This window comes from Carassius auratus, chromosome 27 (genome assembly GCF_003368295.1).
Source record: "Carassius auratus strain Wakin chromosome 27, ASM336829v1, whole genome shotgun sequence".
In the NCBI taxonomy this organism is placed as follows: domain Eukaryota; kingdom Metazoa; phylum Chordata; class Actinopteri; order Cypriniformes; family Cyprinidae; genus Carassius; species Carassius auratus.
The window spans coordinates 15,773,392-15,793,463 of NC_039269.1; the positions used below are offsets into that span (position 1 = coordinate 15,773,392).

The 20,072-nt window shown below is 36.9% G+C and overlaps 1 protein-coding gene across 7 annotated transcripts in view; it reads left to right on the plus strand.

Annotated features, from left to right (window-relative positions):
• The window catches only part of st3gal3b (ST3 beta-galactoside alpha-2,3-sialyltransferase 3b), a 70,093-nt gene that overhangs the window by 46,559 nt on the left and 3,462 nt on the right, over nucleotides 1-20,072 (plus strand). For all 7 annotated transcript variants that reach the window (XM_026206135.1, XM_026206134.1, XM_026206133.1 and 4 more), the window contains 5 exons: nucleotides 882-945; nucleotides 1,814-1,909; nucleotides 2,036-2,222; nucleotides 13,926-14,072; nucleotides 19,284-19,430. In XM_026206135.1, coding sequence (XP_026061920.1) covers nucleotides 882-945; nucleotides 1,814-1,909; nucleotides 2,036-2,222; nucleotides 13,926-14,072; nucleotides 19,284-19,430 — 641 coding nt within the window. The remainder of the gene's footprint in view (nucleotides 1-881; nucleotides 946-1,813; nucleotides 1,910-2,035; nucleotides 2,223-13,925; nucleotides 14,073-19,283; nucleotides 19,431-20,072) is intronic.

Here is a 20,072-nt window from a genome sequence, read left to right on the forward strand (position 1 = left end):
CGACTGTTGTGTTTACGGAGGGCAAATCAATTTACAGAAGGTTCTCACATGCGGTATTGTTGAAATCACAACCATTTGCTTCTAACCACAGGACTACATCGGTACATCCTATTATGTTTGCCTCCCAATAACATAGTGTCTATGCCAATAAAAAAGATAATCTCACATATGAGTTCATTGTTGTCAGAAACAGTAATGGCAGTCATTAGGGTAGATGCTTTCAAACCACCAGAAAAAAAAAAAAAAAAAATTATGTACAGATGTACATTTGGTGCCTTACACGTACTGCAAAGTGCAGACCTCCCAAAGTGTTTCCTTTCGTGTTATGCCGCCTTGACTTTTGTTCATTGGATTATAGTTAGGGTCAAAAAGGTATGATGGGAAAACGGGCGATGGTGTGCACATTTCACCTCATTGAATTAGCTCTTTTCCAAACTGTTTCCTCTCTTTGAACTTTTATAGTATGCATACTGATGCTTTTAGGCATCTCAATGGGTCACACTTATGCACCCTTACTAGGAAATCCAGTGTCTTCACAGATATCAGGTGACATAATGTGTGGCAGCCATGAATGCCTGCGAGGGTATCGGAGGAATGATCGCTATGACCAAACAGCTCTGTGAATTTTCTGAAAGTCTCTGGCACAGGAATTTTATTTGTTAGCAAATGGCATTCCACTTTTACAGAAACTTAAGTGTCAGTAACCTATTTTAATTTGCTAATACAACTTCCAGGAGTGAATAACACAATCCTGCTCCTCCATCAGACCACCAGGAGTGTGGATGATTAATGAAGAAAATCATTTGATTCAGATCACAGCCATAACCATCTAGAGGTGTTTTTGTTTCAACCCTTTGTTCTTTCTTGTTATCTTTCTACAGAAAGAATCATAGATGTTATATTAACTGCCACAAAGAATTATGGACTGGGTCCAGATATAGATGGGTAAGACTTTTTGAAATGCATCATTACTAATTCTTTTGCCAGGTCCGTGTTCAAGAGTTCTGCTCATTTTTATATACACTATCATGCAAAAGTCTGGGGTTGTTACAATTATTGTAATTTATTATTATTATTTTTTTTTTGGAAAGCCATCATCAAGGCATTTTTTTTTTAATCAGAAATACTGTAACAACAGTAATATTGTCAAAATACACACATTAGGGTTATATATTACAATGCAATATAACAGAGTTCTATTTTAATCTTAATGTAACTTATTCCTGTTATGGCAAAGCTGAATTCTCAGCATCCATTACTTAAGTCTTCAGAGTCACATAACCCTTCAGAAATCAATAATTTGATAGAGTTTCTTATTTTAAATGAGAAAAGTTTTACTGCTTCGTATTTTTCTGGAAACTGTGATGTGAATTATTGATTTTTTTTCAGGATTCTTTGATAAATAGAAAATTGACAAGGACAGCATTTATTGAAAAAGCAATTTAACCATGTAGGTAATCCAGTTTACTTAATGCTGTGGCCTAACAATATTTCAGATTATGTTACACGTCAGAAATACATCTGGTAATATTAATACGGTCCCTTTTGATCAATTTAAAGCATATTTGCTTTAAAAAAGAAACACTGACCCCAAACTTTTGAGAAGCAGTGTATGTATATGTGTGTATAATTTAATGTTTATCAAGCGTAAAACATTCTAAACATTCTTTTTGTCATTGTTTGCATAATGCATGTATTTTTTTTTTCTTACCTGACCTATGCAATATAGACTATATCAGATTAAGCTTGTGTCTTTTTTTTATATACTGAATATGGTTGTAAAGATGTATATGCAATTTTGTTCTCTTTGCAGTTTGAGTTGTAAAAGATGTATAATAGTAGGTAATGGCGGTATCCTTAGCAACAAGTCTTTAGGATCCCGCATCGATGAATATGATGTTGTGATAAGGTGAGTGTCCTCAAAGGCACCTTGTTCTCCCTTTTTAATGACCAAATCAATAAATTGAACAAACAAAAGGACTTTAGACACACATGCAACTGATTTGCACTGATTCTCGGTATATTTATTCTTTAGACTCAACGAGGCCCCAGTGAGTGGTTACACCAGGGATGTGGGTACTAAGACCACCCTGAGGATAACCTATCCCGAAGGGGCCATCCAGAAGACCGAGCGCTATGAGAAAGATTCCCTCTTTGTCTTTTCTGCTTTCAAACCTCTCGACTTTAAATGGTTGAGACAGATGGTCTTCAAAGAGAAACCGGTAAGACATAATGCAGTAGTATGTGACTATACGGTCTAAAATATTTGTATTTATTTTGTTATTTGTTCTGATTTTACAGTCTCTAATTTTGATGCCAGTAGTTTTCATAGTCCCATTTCTAGTTCAGCCTGCTCCTGTGCTGAATTTTTTAAACTTTCATGAATTTTTTAATTCATGAATTTAGAGTAGTGTTAATATTGCCTCAAACAAAATGTATTGCATTGAATTTGTGGTTAAAGGATTTTGATTAGGAATAGTTATTGAAGGACTTATTGTTCAAGGACTTTGTCTCGTTTTTAGCGACTGGTAAAACATTCTCCTTCCAGGTTTGACTGACATCTTGTGAATTAGCCTCTTAATCAGAAGGGTCGGCCCGTCTGAATGAGCTCTCTCTTATCTCACACAGTTTTAATGACTCTGCCTCCATCCTATTTCTTATCACGCAAAGAGCAAGCATAAGCACTCTGTTCTTCTGTGAAGTCAGTTGACTCGGCTACTCAAGGACGTGTTTTTTTTTTATACTTTTCCAGTCGTCTGTCATGTAATCATGGTCAAGGCGTTTGGTCAGAATGTGTGGCTTCTCCTATAATCTGCCTTTTCCATTATACTTGTATTCCTCTGCTGCACACCTGTTTGCGAATCTGGCAAAAACGTGCCTCAGGAGTTCCCGTCCAGCACAGCTGCTGGGCTTTTCAGGGGACCAGTGCTGGATTTGTTTTACAGGGTGACATTTGTCAATGTGCAAGAGACTCGGCAGAGGAAGAAAAATAGAGAGCTATTTGATTACTCCCCTCCGGCCCTTGAAAAGAGCCAGTTTTGTCTGAACATCTGATCTTAACAAGCTGGACAGTGGAAAGTGCTCAGATAATTGATCTGCCCTCTGGCTTCTGATACATTGGCTTTGATGTCCTGGAAGGAAGAATTTCCTTTACCAAATCAGGGGTCAAGAAAGCTCCAGTTTGTCTTCCATAATGTTAGAAACCACGTTCAAAGGATGATGACTGATAAAAACTGCAGTATTAGGTAACGAAATAGGTTTTTTTAATTAGAAAGCGGAAAATGTAACTTTAATGCTATACTGGAATCTATTAGGTTGGTTCCTGGTTGTAAAAATGGTTGTAAATGGGCAATGTTTAGACAGCCAGGTTAATGCAGGAATATTCCAGATACCTGACATAACTGCTTGCTAATAAAAAAAGATCAGCATAACTCCTTCCATTGGTTATATAAATGTTTGTTATGTAACACATCCCTCACTATTTACGTTTACTTTCACACCATAAATATGTTAGTGCCACGTTTACATCACCGTTTTAGTGGCATATTCTTAACACACACACAAACACACACACATACACACTGCCGCTCAAAATTTGGGATCAGTAGGGTTTTTATTGTCATATTGTCATACAGGGTAATATGATGTGATTTTAAATTTTTCCTTCATCTTTGGAGTGTTACAAGCTCTTGGTGCATAAAGAAGATCTGTGAAGTTGCAAATACTAGACTCTCAAATAAAAATTTAATCTTTATAAAAGTCAACCACGCCTACCAAAAATGGATCATTCTAACACACCCCCACATGTCTACATCACGATGTGGGAAGATTTGCATAAAGTCGCCCAAACATTCACACAAAGAAGGCATAGCATTTATTCTCACTGTTGCCGAGACAACTAAAGTTGTTGACAAAAAAAAATCAGTAGTTCAACACTGTACTGGAACAGTTAAACCCAAATATTCAGATGTGTGCAGTGCATTTCGCGCAGGATGAGGACAGTTTCCTGTGAGAGTAGCCTTCAGTCATTGATTATGAATTAGCATGTTGGAAAGATTTCTGAAGGATCATGGGTGACACTGAAGACTGGAGTAATGATACTGAAATTCACCTTTTATCACAGGAATAAATTATATTTGAAAGTACATTCACATAGAAACAGTTACTTTTGTAAAAATCTTTCACAATATTACTGTTTTTTTTCTGTATTTTTGATCAAATTAATGCATCCTTGAGGAGCAGAAGAGACTTCTTTTAAAAACATTTCAAATCTTACTGATCCCAAACTTGAGTGGCAGTTTATTTTAGCAGCCATTTTTAATTTAATCTTAGTCTTACTCATATGTACATTTTAGATATCATATTTAGTCAACTTGTTTTTAAGTCAAGTCAGGTTTTAGTGAAATTTTTGCCATGCTGTATAATGGTTAGACTGATCAAAAATATTTTTGCTCAATTATAATCATCATAATTTTCATTTGAAAAATTGCACTTTCACCAGTACACAAATCAATATAATGTGGACTCTAATAAAATTAGATTTTTTTTAGTATACTGATTGATTATAGGCTTTTTATAATAGAGAGATTGCATAAGTCTTTCTATAAATTTATGTCTATATTATGAAAACTGCTTAAATGAAAAATATTACAACAGTGAAATTCTAAGTAATTCCAAATGGCAAAAGCCTATTTCTCTGTTAAAATAACCGCAGTTGAGTAAATGCATTTATTTACTCAACGCTTGTACTGGCGAAGCTTTTATTTGAGGGAATTTGAACTTTTGAAATCTGGCTGCACACATGAAAGCTTGCATAGTAGAGGCGTGTAGAGCAGTCTGCAATGACATTTAGTCTCTTTTTTTTTTTTTGACGCAAAAAAAAAAAACAAGATGTTTTTGGTAAAGTTTTTATGGTTTGAATACATTTTAGTCTCATTCTTTTTTGTCAATGAAATTGCATGTTGGTATAGTCTTAGTTATTGTTTGCTAACCATAAGTCATGGTAAAAAAGCTTGTCAACAAACATTTTTCGTCATAGTTTTCGTTAACGAAATTAACACTACACTGTGCTTTGTGTTTCTGGAACAGATTTTTTTTTTCTGTATTCTCTGTATGTGGCTTTTTATACCTCTCTAAATAATGTGGCTATTTGTAGAAGCAATCACACTGATACGTTTTTTGCCTGATGGACTATAAAAAAACCCTCTAAGTTTTACGATGAAGAAAGGACTCGTGCCATATCTAGGAACTGAATATCAGAGACCACCCAGAATACCTTAGCGACCACATTGCAATTCACATAAACCACTAAGAACACCGTAGCAACCGCATAAAAACCCCTGGCAGCGATTTTTGTTCAGACAAGAAGCACTCAGATTTTTCTTCAGAAAATGTAAAAATGCAGTTCCTGATTGTTTTTCTTCCTCCGGCAGACAGCCACAGCTGTAAAAGATGTTTACATCTAGCTAGTCTATGTGACCTCCCGTGTATGTATTAAGTTGTAAGAGTATCATGTTTAAAGTGGTTTTTACCGATTGTCACTTGACAAATGAAGCCTATCACTATTGTGAATTCTTACGGATGAAAAACGATGGACTTCTATTCTTCTCTCTTGATCAACGTCAGGCTCCAAGAGCCCCTCACATTCCCTCGCTCCCTTCTCAAACAGTTTAACTTTGACTTTGTTTATTTTTAACTGGCAAGTCAAAGGGGATGGTATTTTAGGGCCCGATGAAAATCTGACTAAGCATTTATCTAGTTTGCGCGCTCTATACGTACCACAGATGTTTCTTTGAGTAATTTGAGTAATCTCTAAACAATAACAGGCATTCATCGCCATGCTTAATCATACATAATCTTATCAAACACTGTGTCCCTAACAACAGTATACAGTTCATCTCATGTTTGAAAACAAATACATTCCCTGCGGTCCGCTTCCAAGTCTTATTTAGGTCTTGCGACATATCTTTAAAAATATCATTGATGCAATGAAAATTCTGTTGAGTGACTTGTGGTGAAGTTACTGCTGCTTTACCAAAGTATTAAATGGTTCGCTTTAATGGCAGAAACCTCGTGGCGAAATGGAAAACGCTTTGTTTTTGCAAGCGGTGACAGCGATTGAGATCCATTGTGTGGTGACGTCTTTCATTTGGAGATGAACGCATAAAAGCATGTGCGACTGTGTGGGCAGTTGGCTTTAGAAAGGCACGTAGCTTTAGACTTCAGTGTAATCCTCAACTAGCACTGACTCCTCACTCTCTTCATCTCAAACAGTCACACTGATGTAACTTTGAACAGGGGTTGCTTGCCGCTTTGAAGTATTTTTCTCTCTGCTGATCTTTTGTATGCTGTGAACGCTCATGGGTGGAAGGAATGCCAACCTTTTCAGTTTGTATTGACAGAACAGTAGACTGATGCATCCAGCGTTGAAGAACCTTTGCGAATTCCACCTGAATATCCAGCCATGAGGCTTGAGCACTCTTAACAGATACTTATTGGAAATCAGCCAAATGTCAGTCAAATTATTACATTTTAGAGAAAGATTATGAAGACAAACTTGCATGTGATGGATCTTTCACAGTAAATCAAGAGTGTCCATTGAAGTTGACATGACATCAAAATTGGCACTGGATATTTTCCTAATGCATGTTATTGGTCTTAAAGAGGTGAAGCAGGGATTATGTTCAGTACTTTTGTCGGCCAAAACCCTATCGTTAATATTTTAGCACGTCTGGTTCCATCGTATTTCATTATTCTTTTTAAATAATGCATGGTCTGTGGTTAACACAAGCTGAAGATATTTTTGTGTTTGACTTATTTATAAATTAAGTAACTAAATGGGACTAAAGGGGGGTGGTTGGGACATTAAACATTATTACACCAAAAAGGTAAACTCATCTACTCACTTTTACTAGCTCATTGTGTTTATAATAATACTATAGACAACCATTCTAACTCAAAGGTTTCTATAAATTAGACCGTGGAGTAGTTTATGGTCCACATTTAGCTTTTTACTTCTGCAATTTGTGTTTAAAATTGTCAATTCATAAGTTGTGTACATCTATGAAGATTATCATAATGAATGAAACATGAAAGAATCGAAACGCTTGGTGGTCACACGGCTCATTTTTTGCAAATTATCCAAAATTTCAGGAAACATGTCACACGTTTCTTTAGATTTCACCCTATTTTAGTCATTCAAAATGGATTACTGCCTCAGAGGTCACTCATATAAAAACATATGCCGGAGCCTTATTTGAAAATTGGCAGTGGGCCAGCCGTCATGTGCGATAAGAGCGTACTTAATTAACGAGTCCTGGAGGTCGCTGAGGAGCATGTGGCTCCCACGATAATTATTTTCATTCAGAATACCATTGACTAGGTAATCCTCTGGCTTCTGTCTGAAAGTACTTACCCATCACTTCCTTCTCCCATATGTCTTAATCCCTTATTATTTCAGCCTTACATGGTAAGAGTGAGGCAAGAGTGTGTCACTTATCAGACACTCCTTCATGCTCCTGCTGTTGGCATTTATTGAAGGTACTTTCCATGTGTTAGCGTGTTGCACAGCATTGCCTGTTGTATAACTTATATTTTGTGGTTTAGTCTTTAGTAGCTTTATTTGTATGCCGAAATACAACTCCTGCACGACTTTATCTCTGTGGGTGCCTGTGAAGAGCGTGCCTTTGTTTACTCAAGAAAACTTCAGGAAAGGTGACTCATGGCACGTTTGCAAAACCTTAAAGGTATAGTTCACCCAAAACTTTTGTTTGCCGTTTACTCATCCTGGGGAATTCAAAAACAGTTGAGCTGTTCAATATAATGAAACATAGGAGTGTAATAGCAATACTAGTATTTGTTTAGTATACTCCAAGTCTTCTGAACCCATATGATAGCTTTGTGTGAGAAACAAATGTTTCTCTAATTCACCCTACCTGGCATTTATGTAAGAAATAGCGGTGACCTGATTCATGAATGAGTCATTCTATGCAATGAATCAGTAGATCCAGTTCACAAAACTGCTCTAAATGATACATTCATTGATTTAACAGCCCACTAGAGGGGAAGATTATGAGAGGAATAATAATGCATAATGAATAATAATCAGGGAAATAATAATAATACCTTCTTTTTTGAAGCCTGAAACAGGTTATGTGAGACGTTTCAGTATTCGTCAGAATTTTTTTCTGATGTTTGATTATTGAGAGTCAGCACTTTAGAACTCTTTGTGGCTTGAAAGAGAGTCCGCATATTCAAGCCCTTTGTAGTGGTGTTTCTGTAGAAACCTGTCTGTTTTTCGAGTTTGATGCAGGTGTCGTCTCTCCCTTTGACCCAGTGGGGCAGCAAGCCAAGGGTTGACAAGGGGACATGTGGATGTTTGCCTCTGAACATGCCAACAGTTAGGCTTTCATCCTCCAAATCAGCCTAAAAGTCACTTCTGTTGAACATATGAGGTAATATAAAGGTAAAAATAAAAATGGTACGTCAATCCAAACCAGTCCACTTATGCTTAGGGTAGACTCAGTCACTAATAACCACCCATGAACCATCCACAGGCCATTTGTCGACTTGACTGACTGACGTTTTTACTGGATGAGCCACGTTTAAAATGTTTTTTTTTGAAGGAACTTTGTTAAATAGATCTCTACAAACACAACGGTTTCTGTTTTGATTTATTTTTTAGAATCGTTTTGCTTAAACGGTGCTATTTGGAGGCTTATTTAAGTTGAACCTAGCCATAAATGGCACATAATGATAAAATTAAATTTGATTGGTTTATATATCAGTTTAACAGTCTGATAAGCAATGAGGCCATGATTTGCATGAGGTCTTATTTCCTCATGTTCAAAGCTCTGGCCACACGAGACTATTTACTTAGGACCACATTTTCCCTTTAAACACCCTATTTGGCTTTTAATTGCCTTCTTCTAACACATTTGTTCTTAAGCCTGAGTGATTGAATCAGTTGATCCAATTGTCTTGTTTGCTGCTTTATGAAGTCTAAAGATGCAGATCTCATACACAGGATGGCCCAAGTTAGTCTATCAAGCAGAAACCCACAGCTCAAGGCAAAGAAATGTCCGAACATAGACAAAAAGACCCCAAAAATGAGCAAATGGCTCAGATTCCTGCTAACAAAAGGAGTGTCATCGGAGTATCCTATAGAGTTTGGATTCCTGACCCGGTCAAGAGCAACGGGATTTAGATTTCATGAACCTGACCCGCTCTGGATGAGTGCTCTACGAAATATGCACATTTCTGCTGGAGCGCTCATAAACCTTCAGCACTTTATATACAAACTGAAGTTCATATGAATCATACAGGGCCTGGGGTGAAATGGTTTGCCAGTGCAGGTTTACACTTCTTATCAGGCTTCAGCACTGACTGTGGTGGTATAAATTTGCATGTTGATATGTCACAGCCTAGCTGCAGTTGCAAATTTGTCATCTGGCCTGATATGTTTATAGGCATTCAGAGCATGGCAACTAGAGAAGCAGAAACAACATCTGTCCGACAGCGTGCCTGAGCCTCCAGAAGACGTGGCTTTGATTGCAGCTCTGTCGGCTAGAGCACACACCATAAAAACAGATCATTTCACTTTAACAGTGTACCTCCCAAGTTTATTGACCTTTTAAATATAAACCTAAAGATAAACAGGAAACTTTTTCAAAATAGCCTGTGTTTTCCTCTGCTTGAACAGTGCGTGCAGTATCTTGAGAGACGGCGAGAAAAGGTTGTGATCATTTTGAGAACAGCTACATTTTTCACGTAATACTAAGGAGCCCTTGGCTGTTTTTTTCTCTTCGAGAGCACCTGCGGTATGGTCCATTGACAACCTGTTGCCCCTCTGTGACCAGATAAAATTTCCTTGAGCATCAATTTTGAAAGGAACTCGTTGTTCGGAAGTTTCTCATCGAGTCCAATCATGTCAGGTATAAACCTGATCAAAGCAATAGTAATGAAATCTAGGTTTGGAAGTGATTTTTCTTTTGCCTTTTGAAAATCTAATTTCTAGATTGTGTACCTGTTATACTGTAAAACCCAATCTTTCGAATCTGATCTAAACCCTGATCCAAAAGACCAATTCATAAAGCGTGCCATTTACTTCATTCCTGAAGGAATCGGCCATTTGGACGAATCAACGCCTAAATACGTTTAAGGCCACCTGCAGGTAGTTTTAGTTTCTTGTTTATTTATTTAATAAATGAAATTATATTCTAAAGCATTTAAAGGGTGAGTTCACCAAAAGTAAATAAAAACATTTGGTCAACATTCACTTTAAGCTAGATTTAAAACAAAAAATACTAACCATGTAAAAGCACTTAACAAAATGACTAACCTTAAACTAAAATAAACTGTGAATATAAAAATAAAGTCTAATTCAAAATATTAGTAAATACTGTAATATTATATAAGTGATACTAAAATAATCTTTACATGGCGGCTGATTTACAGTCTATTCAGTGGGGCCCTGAAGGTGCCAGGTTTATCCTCTCGTTGTGCATTAACTTTTTGGCATTTTTGTAAATGTAAAAACCTTTCATATTTGTTGCCTTTTCTTGCTATCTAAGCCATACGTTTGCATTACATATGGAAGAAATCAGAATTGTTTACTCTGATGTCAAAGGAGAACAAATCAAATACCTTTCACACTGAGCTTCACACTTCACTGCAAATAACATCAACTTTTACATATTCCTCCCTGAAACTTGAGCTGTTGAATGCGAATTTGTCAAGCACTAAATGTAATTTTGTGTTTTGACAAACATTAAATGTATTTTCCAAGTTTGTGTTCAATCAGGAAAAATGTTTAAATCTCATAAACTTTGGAAAAAAGACTACAAACAGAGTAAAAACGTCTATGGATTTTTTAGAAACCAGTCGCATTTTCTTTTTTCTTTTTTTTTTTTTTTCTTTTTGACAAATATAGGTTTTAAAGTTGCCATTAAAATCTAAATTCAGTCAATTTCATAATGGATCTTATTGTTATTGATCTTATTGTGAATGTTTCGTCCATACAAGTTTTTGACCTTGTACTACTTGCGGTAGTCTTCAGGTAAAATGACTTCTTTCTGGTGATGTACTAATATACCAGACTTCTCCAATCTTTTAGTCAGTTTGAACCTGCACTTTTCTTGAATCGACTTCAAGCTTGCATATAAATCTCCGTCCACATGTTCCCCTCCACTTTTTTTAATAATCAGTTTTATTCAGATGTTTGCGGCTACTTTTTTTTTTTTTTTTTTTTGACTAGAAAAACATGACCGCTGGTTTTTACACATCAAAATTAATTTGGTTACTAGGACTGGTTTGTCAGTACTAGTATTTTTTTGTTCATAAAGAAACCTCTCCCAAGTTGTTCCTGGGAAGATTCTTCCCACCACACATCTGTGGTTTTCCCAGCCACCAGTGAATGTTCACCCTGACCTCTCGTTTCCAGCGGCTGATGGAGAGAGAGGCCGGCAATATGGCCTGTGATTTTTATGGAGTGATTTAACACTCTGCAGCCATTCTGGAAGCTTGTTAAGGGTGTGCTGGAGCTGCATTCGGGAATTGAGAGGCCTCTCTCACCTGCTGTTTTATTAGATGGATCAGTTTCAGGGGCCGTCCTGTTTGACAAGAGTGTGGCAGTTGTTAAAGTTCCTGCACTGCAGATGACTTGTGGTTTTGAGGGCTTTGAGAGATGATCAGTCAGGGTGTCTCTCACTCACTTTTTCTTTCTCCTGGCTGGGATTCCCTGGAATGCCAATGAGAGGTCTGGAGTAAAGCCATGCCGGAACCAATGTAGAAGATGTCAACAATAAAGCTATGTTTAGAATGACCTTGTCTAACTTTGGTGGGATTGTAATGCAAACCAGAATCTAGACAGACTTTTTAAGACAGAGAAGTGACAAAAAATGCCTAAGAAATTATACCAAAAAAGACATTACATTAATCATATTTTTTTTCTTGAAAGTTTTTGACCAGTTAGGTACATTTGCATTTTGACAGCAACTTTTTATATAAATCTTTTGTAAAATTATGAATATATTTATTGTCACTAATTTACTGCATCCTTGCTAACATCCTTTCTTTCTAAAATAAAATTAAATATGTATGTATAGCTTATATGTTATACCTGATTTATTGAAATGTTCACAATCTTAGGACATTCAACTAAGTATTACTATTTCCAATTTAACTTGTTAAACTAGTCTGTCACCAGACTACCTCTTGGGTTGGGCTTGTTCAGATGCTTTGATATGTCAATGTACTCTTTGTATTTTCATTTGTATGGAAATATAAGTAGCTGTACTCCTATATTTAGTTGTTTTTAGGCAAGCAATTTTCCCCTATTTTTTCTTTTATACATTTCTTATTATTACTACAAATATGTGAAATGTTAAAATCTTGTGAAATATATTTAGAAGAGATTAGATTTAGATAAGAATTAGATTTATTTGAAAATTAGCATTGACAGTAGCAGTAATTCAATCAGCTATCCACTGATCTTCAAGCCACTGTATGTCCAGTTAACATCTGCCTGGGATGTGTAATAACGGTTTATAAAAGTCACAGTCCTCAACACGCCTGTGCGAGACTATTAGTGCTGGCAGCCTTTAGTGCTAAATACCTCATGAATATATGAATAATGAATGAATAGACAAACAAATCAATACAAAATTCAGTCTTGTTTGAAAAGATTTGGAGTTAGCTGAACCCAAGCTTCTGTAGACATTCAATGATTTTGATGAAAGATTGAATTTTAATGTAATTATTTACAGTCTTGCCAGGAATGTTCTCTGTTTTTTTTTCCCCATAACAACTCGGTTACATAAGTCACAAGAGTAACTCCTGTACAATATTAAACCTGTCCTTCGAGAACTAAACGATCTTACCATCTCAGCCTGATGCACTGGAAGGAATGTAAAAGCTTACAGAGACATCCTTACTTGTGTTAAGTGATTTTAAAAGAATCAATCAGGGACTTCCTGTTTTATTTCTTTTTCAAACAACCTATCACTCTTATACCAAACACTACTGGCTTCGGATGCCAGCGCGTTTCCCATCTGTTTACTCGCACTCTGTTTTGAATTCTGTTATGTTCTGGAAAAAGGCATACTTCAGTTTGGCAACATCGATCCAGTATATACTTATGCTGGATACTGTGTCTCTGTGGTTGGGTAAATGTGCGCCAGAATCTGTGATTTTTATTGTTGTTGTCAAGTTTTTCCCTGTTTACACCTGCTTGTGGTTGCAGCATTTCACAGAATTTCTGCTTCTGTTCAGCAAAACCCTACCGTTGACAGAAGAGATGATGTTTTCTTGCCATGGCTTGTTGTGGGCGCGGGGGCCCTCCAAAACTGCTTCAAAGCCGTTTGCCTGGCTCAATAGTCGCTCCTATTGTTGGGCTATATCAAAGGCACAGTCTGCTTATTTGAACAGGTGACTCCCATTAAGTCCGATGACCCGGCTGGCTGTTTGCCAGCAGTGCTGTCGTGGCTTCGCAGAGCTTGTCTAGTCGGGACGTTAATACCTGATGATCTCAGTGCCAAGTCGCAGATTGAATAATTGCTGAGCAATGGCACTCTGTAGGTCTCCGGAGTAATTGTTATGGGAGAAGCTGGAGGCCGCTGCTCCCCGAACACTCGTGGAGGTCAGGATTTCATTTGTCCACTTCCTCTGGGCTTGTCCAACCTGGACGGCCTGTTTCACTTTTAATGAAAGCCGTCTAGACTGCTGCAATCAGTATGCAGTGATGGCACATTATAGGTATTGGCTCTGAACTCATGATTATGGAAGAGATGATTTCTTCACATCTGCTGTAAGATGATATAAAAAATGTCTATGCATTTTTCATGATGCAAACTTGGTGTGCACAGTCCATTTGTCCATAGCATAATGCCTCCCTATGAGTATTTTTCTTTCTTTCTTTCATTCTTTAGCAAGGAACAGAGGGCTTCTGGAAGTCTGTAGCGCACTCTGTGCCCCGGCAACCCTCAGAGATCCGGATCCTCAACCCCTACTTCATACAAGAGGCTGCCTTCCAGTTTATTGGCCTTCCACAGAACAATGGCCTCATGGGAAAAGGGGTAAGCAACATTCTTGCTGAATTTGATTACTTTTCATGACATTGTTAAAAGTAAAGTAGTTATGAAGTTAGTAGAATTGGTAACTCTTCAAGATTAACTGTTCGATTGCCCGGTTTATGGAGCCAAAATGGCAGGGAATGTCTTTAGTCAACCTTATGTTAATAGGGGTCACAGGAAGCCTTAGACACGTGTTTCCTCAATTAGTCTGTAATTACCATAAAGATCACCATAGGCCAAAGGTAGCTTGACTAATCCAATGGGTGGGAAGAGTTTATGTTGCGTATTTTGTCCAAACTTGGACAAAGCTGTGTTTTAAAACCTTGTTTTCCAGTGCTTAACATAAAATTATTTAAACAGCAATAAGGTCTCAAAATAATGCTGCTTGTTTAAGTTGATTTAAAAAAAATAATAAAAAAATAGTGTGAATAACAAAGGTCATTAAACATAAGTTGTTTTTTGAAGTAAGTTTAATAATCCAATAGAACTGTTAAACAAAGGAATTAAAATGTATACAAAAAAGTATTATAATGTTTGCTTTTATAATTATTAGTTATAGAAAGGCAAACATTATAATACTTGTTTGCCGTCAGCATTAAGCAAATACAAATATTTGAATGACTAGTGAATATTTAATTTCTCAAATCTTGAAAATTTAGTCAAACCCAGGTGTGGGATCTTTTGACGTGTCCATGTGACCTGTGTGATCGTGTGTTCTCTGTGTGACAGTCGGTCATAGGTGTTATTTGTGAGTGGGATGGGTGTGACATGTCCCCACCACTTTTTACCAGGGTCGATATTGTCCATACTTTCTGCAAGGTATTTTTCAACTACTTTCAAAAAGCAGATGATGGCAATTAAGTGCTAATCACGGAACCAGATTTACTGACTAAATGTGCATGATCATATCGTTAGATATATCGCCCAGCCCTAAAAACAATTGCCTCAAAGCACCGGCAAAATGGTTATGAATGTGTTGGGAGGAAAAGACATTTTGATTATTTCTTAATAAACTAGTGCTTTCTGAGTCAGTGTCGGGTGCAAAGATGAAGTTGGCGAATGCCGACGCTGACTCGCCATCTCCATGTGGACGTGCCTTTAATAGAAATGCACCTTTTCATACGAACTACTAAATTAAAGAATATTACAAAATCAAGTGGGCAAGTTTTCCTTATATTTATTGTATTATTCATATAAAATAATAATAATAACCCGTTTTGGTTATATTTACTATTAATTGCAGGTTTCCAGACTGTGACCAACTAAATTTGTTAAATGCATAAAAAGCTGCCATTTCTGTTGCATTTGAGAAACATCCAAGGACAACTCATTTGAACTGCACAGCACTTCGAGTTTAGAGCTTGGTTTATGCTTGCCGCATCAGCAGGAGTGCGAAGGTGTGCTCAATAAAAATTTATGCAAATATTGCTAGTACTCACACTACTTTTCAAGTAAAGTAAAAGACATGAACATGTTGGTATTCTTGTGAGCGGCGGGGGTGGGGAGATGTGGCCTATGCCATGCCTCGTCTTATTAGTTTTTGTTAATAAACGTTTTGTAAGCTAGTTTGTCATTTGAATCTTACGGTTTTATTGTTGTTGTGCATTTAAAAAGAAAAAAAAGAATCCATCTTTTTTTATTTTAGTCTTAAAAGGTTAAAGGTGTATAGATGTAAGCAAAACAGACAATTATCTTTTATTGTAAAACCTGACAAGATAAGCCTTGGCACCTGCGTTCAAAATTATCTGGCGCCGCCCCTGGTAGGGTACATCAATGTATTTTTAAAAACCAACTCCAAACCCAGTCCCAAAGTAAGGTAGTTTATTAAATAAAAAAACTAGCAAATGAGTTGTGCAGTGTCCCCACCACTTTTCAAAGCAAAGTTATGCCATTGCGTGCGTCCATGATAATTGAATGCTTTAAACTCGTTATTTCAAATTATGCTGTGCTTTATGCTTTTGCCCACTGTCATATTCATGTAATTTTCTCTGTGTGATGTATGTAAAATTAGTGTTACCCTGGCTTTATTTGAAAAATGATTCCCAATGCATACAAACTTCCCAGAATACTGAGTGCCCTGTTGGTTACTTTTTAATTATATTTTTATAAAATATTTATTTGTGAAAAATACTGTCTTCTAAAGTACAAGTATGTTTATTTTACACATTTATTCTTTAATCCATTGTCAAATGATTCAAAATTTCTTAAATTTGAATTAAAATGTAAAAAACAATTATATCGGAAATCGGCCCCCTGCTTTCCAAGATATCAGCATCAGCTGTCAATAAACCAATATTGGTCGACCACTAATCAGGATTGTTTGCCATTCAGAATTAAATAATGTTTTTTTTTTAATTCAGTTCAGTTCCTGAATATGAGTTTTAATTGACGTAGCAACTCAATAGAGAATTGCTATTTGAATTTAAAGTGCTCCTATTATGGATTTAGAAAATTAACTTTCAAGTAGTGTGTAACACAGCTCTAAGTGAATGAAAGCATCCTACAAAGTTTTAAATCTGAAAGTGCACCATTTATAAAGTTATTGTCTCTCAAAAGAAAAAGTTGACTCTGAATCATTTGAAACAAGTTGCTTTTTAAATGAATCCCAAGCCTGTCCCATTGACTTCCAGGTGAAACATTAGCATATTGCACGCCCACTTGTTGGTCTTTTGCGATGGTCTGAATGAAGATGCAAATTCATTCTTTACCCCTAGGTGCCCTTTTGGAGTGGTAAAAATAGCGGTTTCCATGGTAGCGCTGTACACAAAGAAGCAGTGCATGCGCTGAAAGTTCATGGAAATTCTGTAGCCACACTCAGAATCCCCCCATCCATTTGCAAACACATTTTATTCAGACATGGGTGTTGGGTGTGCCATAGCTTATGGGCCAGACTGGGAATCAGCACTGTCATAAAAGAACTGTGTGACATGTCTCAAACCTCAAACACAGGCTACAGCAAAGAGTACTTTTTTACTTGGAGCTCACAAACAAAACACTTTCCTTTCAGTCTCAGGAAATTGGACTTGAGAAAGTAGACAAATGCCACTAGCATCATAGCTTGATGAAGCCCTCAGCCATCCCACCATGGCATGAGTACAGACAAGGCTCTGTGTGGGAGCTTGGCCACCTCCTGAAAACTCAGACCTCTGAACGGTGGAACATGTGCAGTGCATGTGGAGCAGAGCTCAGGCCCCTAAGGTTTGTGTGGGTAGGGGGGCAGTCAGGAGGGAGCTGTCCCATACGGTACTGATCAAGGTGGGATACTTTTTGACAGCCTCCTCTTTTGAGCACTCCAAACACCCACCTGCTTAAGGCTGCGTACACTGACACAATCTTAATACAAATCGTGTGTGTGTGTGAGAGAGAGAATCAGACCCCAGGCCACTGCAAGCTAATGATTTAGAATAGTTGACTCCTCCAGGGAGATGAGGAAGTGAAGGTCTGCCTCCTGAAATTGGTGTTTCAGGGGTGGGGGTCTGTTTAAGAGCAAATTGTTAATCACATGCAGCTCAAGATGAGTTAACAATTGCAGAGCAGAACTTAGCCAGAACACCTTCAGGCACAATGCCACATCGACCTCGAGGAAGAGCTGGACCAGAGCAAACCACAGACAGCATTGCTAAATAGATTCAAATATAGCAAAGCAAGCATACTTATTCATGCTTCATTCGTGATTTTACTCATAGTGACATTTATGACACATTTAAGAACTTACAAGTTACAAATTATTCTGTAAAAATGAAAGTCGATTTTAACTGCATATTTAACGTTTTTTCAAATATGTTTTGTTATATAAATCTAAAATGTGTTTAACGTCACTATTGATAGGGATTGTATGATTTAAATAATATTGGGCCTTAAATGCAAGATATTTCCTAAAGTATACAATAGTATCACTATAACACAATCAATATATTTCAGTATATCTTTAGTTGAAACTTCAGCAATACTTTGGAACAATTTAAGTGCATTAAGCACAAAATTACTTGTTCTAATTTAGCAGACTTTAAATATACACGTTTAGTATACAAAAAGTACAATTGCATTACTTGCATAATATTTACATGTATTTGTAGCATACTTGGCATAAAATAAATGTATTTCAAATACATTTTAGTATATTTAGTATACATGCAGTACAGACCAAAAGTTTGGACACACCTTCTCATTCAAAGAGTTTTCTTTATTTTCATGAATATGAAAATTGTAGATTCACACTGAAGGCATCAAAACTATGAATTAACACATGTGGAATTATATATGGAATTATATACAAAACAAAAACGTGTGAAACAACTGTAAATATGTCGTATTCTAGGTTCTTCAAAGTAGCCACCTTTTGCTTTGATTACTGCTTTGCACACTCTTGGCATTCTCTTGATGAGCTTCAAGAGGTAGTCACCTGAAATGGTCTTCCAACAGTCTTGAAGGAGTTCCCCGAGAGATGCTTAGCACTTGTTGGCCCTTTTGCCTTCTGTCTGCGGTCCAGCTCACCCCTAAACCATCTCGATTGGGTTCAGGTCCGGTGACTGTGGAGGCCAGCTCATCTGGCGCAGCACCCCATCACTCTCCTTCTTGGTCAAATAGCCCTTGATGCCTTCAGTGTGACTCTACAATTTTCATAGTCATGAAAATAAAGAAAACTCTTTGAATGAGAAGGTGTGTCCAAACCTTTGGTCTTTACGTGTGTGTGTGTGTATGCGTGTGTGTGTAATCTGTAAAAACATTAAAACATTTTTTAATTAGTCTTTGTTTTTACATTGACACCTTTGGTTGAAGCAAATACAGCATGTGTTTTTGATGAGATGTTATTATTGTATACACAGTCCATTCAATTTAGACTGCAAACTCACAACTTGAAAAAGAAATATATATATATATTTAATTTGCTGTAATGCTGTAGATTTGAATGTTAAATATGGTGCCTATGGCATGTTAGCATTTTACGCACTATTAAACAAGCAATAAACTGTATTTTCTTGTCTGTTATCAGGTCTAGCATATGATTTGCATCAATGTTTGGTCATTATGATTTACATAATAAGCACAAGATATTGTAGTGTGGTTTAGGGTAAGAGTCTGTGGATCAGTGCAGCTCAGTCTTCACCAGAGAACAGCTTCCATGTAAAGAACCTGTTGGTAAAATGTTAAGATGCTGCTTTATTTTATAATCTGACAAACTGATAGATGATAAACTTCTTCTCATCTCCATAGAACATTCCAACGTTGGGCACCGTCGCCATCACGATGGCCCTTCATAACTGTGATGAGGTTGCTGTTGCAGGATTTGGCTATGACATGAACACCCCTCATGCACCCTTGCACTACTACGAAACAGTCAAAATGTCTGCCATAAAAGAGGTAACAGTTCTATGTTTCTTCGATTGTCAAATGAACTTCTAAAGTGTGACATGAAAAGCATTTTTTTAGGAGTAGGCGTTTGAATGCATAGACAAAACATTGGAACATTACCTCAGTCTGTTGTTTTGTTCATGTTTGTTTATCTATACAGTTTATGGAAAATTACAATGATGTCATTAACAGAATGCCCTGGGCTACCTTCAACTTTATTTGTATTTATTTTTTTTACCTCAGTGATCAGTCCGTATGAAGATAACTTTGTTGTTGTGTTTTATAAATTCCTCTCTGCCCACATTTGCCATGGCTGTAAAAGCACACTCATAAAACAGAGCCGTTAACGCATAGTTAGCTCCTGACTGCTCTGGCACCCATCCTTGTCAAATCACAGTCAGGTACCATTCATGCAGAACTCACTCGCTTCCAATGGCCTGTGTTCTGTCACTTTAAGACTCCTGCACTGTGTGATTTAGTCTTGAACAAATGGGATTTAAGCTGCTGGCCTTGTATAGTGAGTACTTCATAGTACTACTGTTGCAGTATAGGGTATTTGTCTTTCTTTCTAGGTTTTGACAGGTTCTTTCTATGTTTCATCCTAGCTGTGATGTAAGGGATTCATTCAAACTCTAGATTGACTTCATGGCT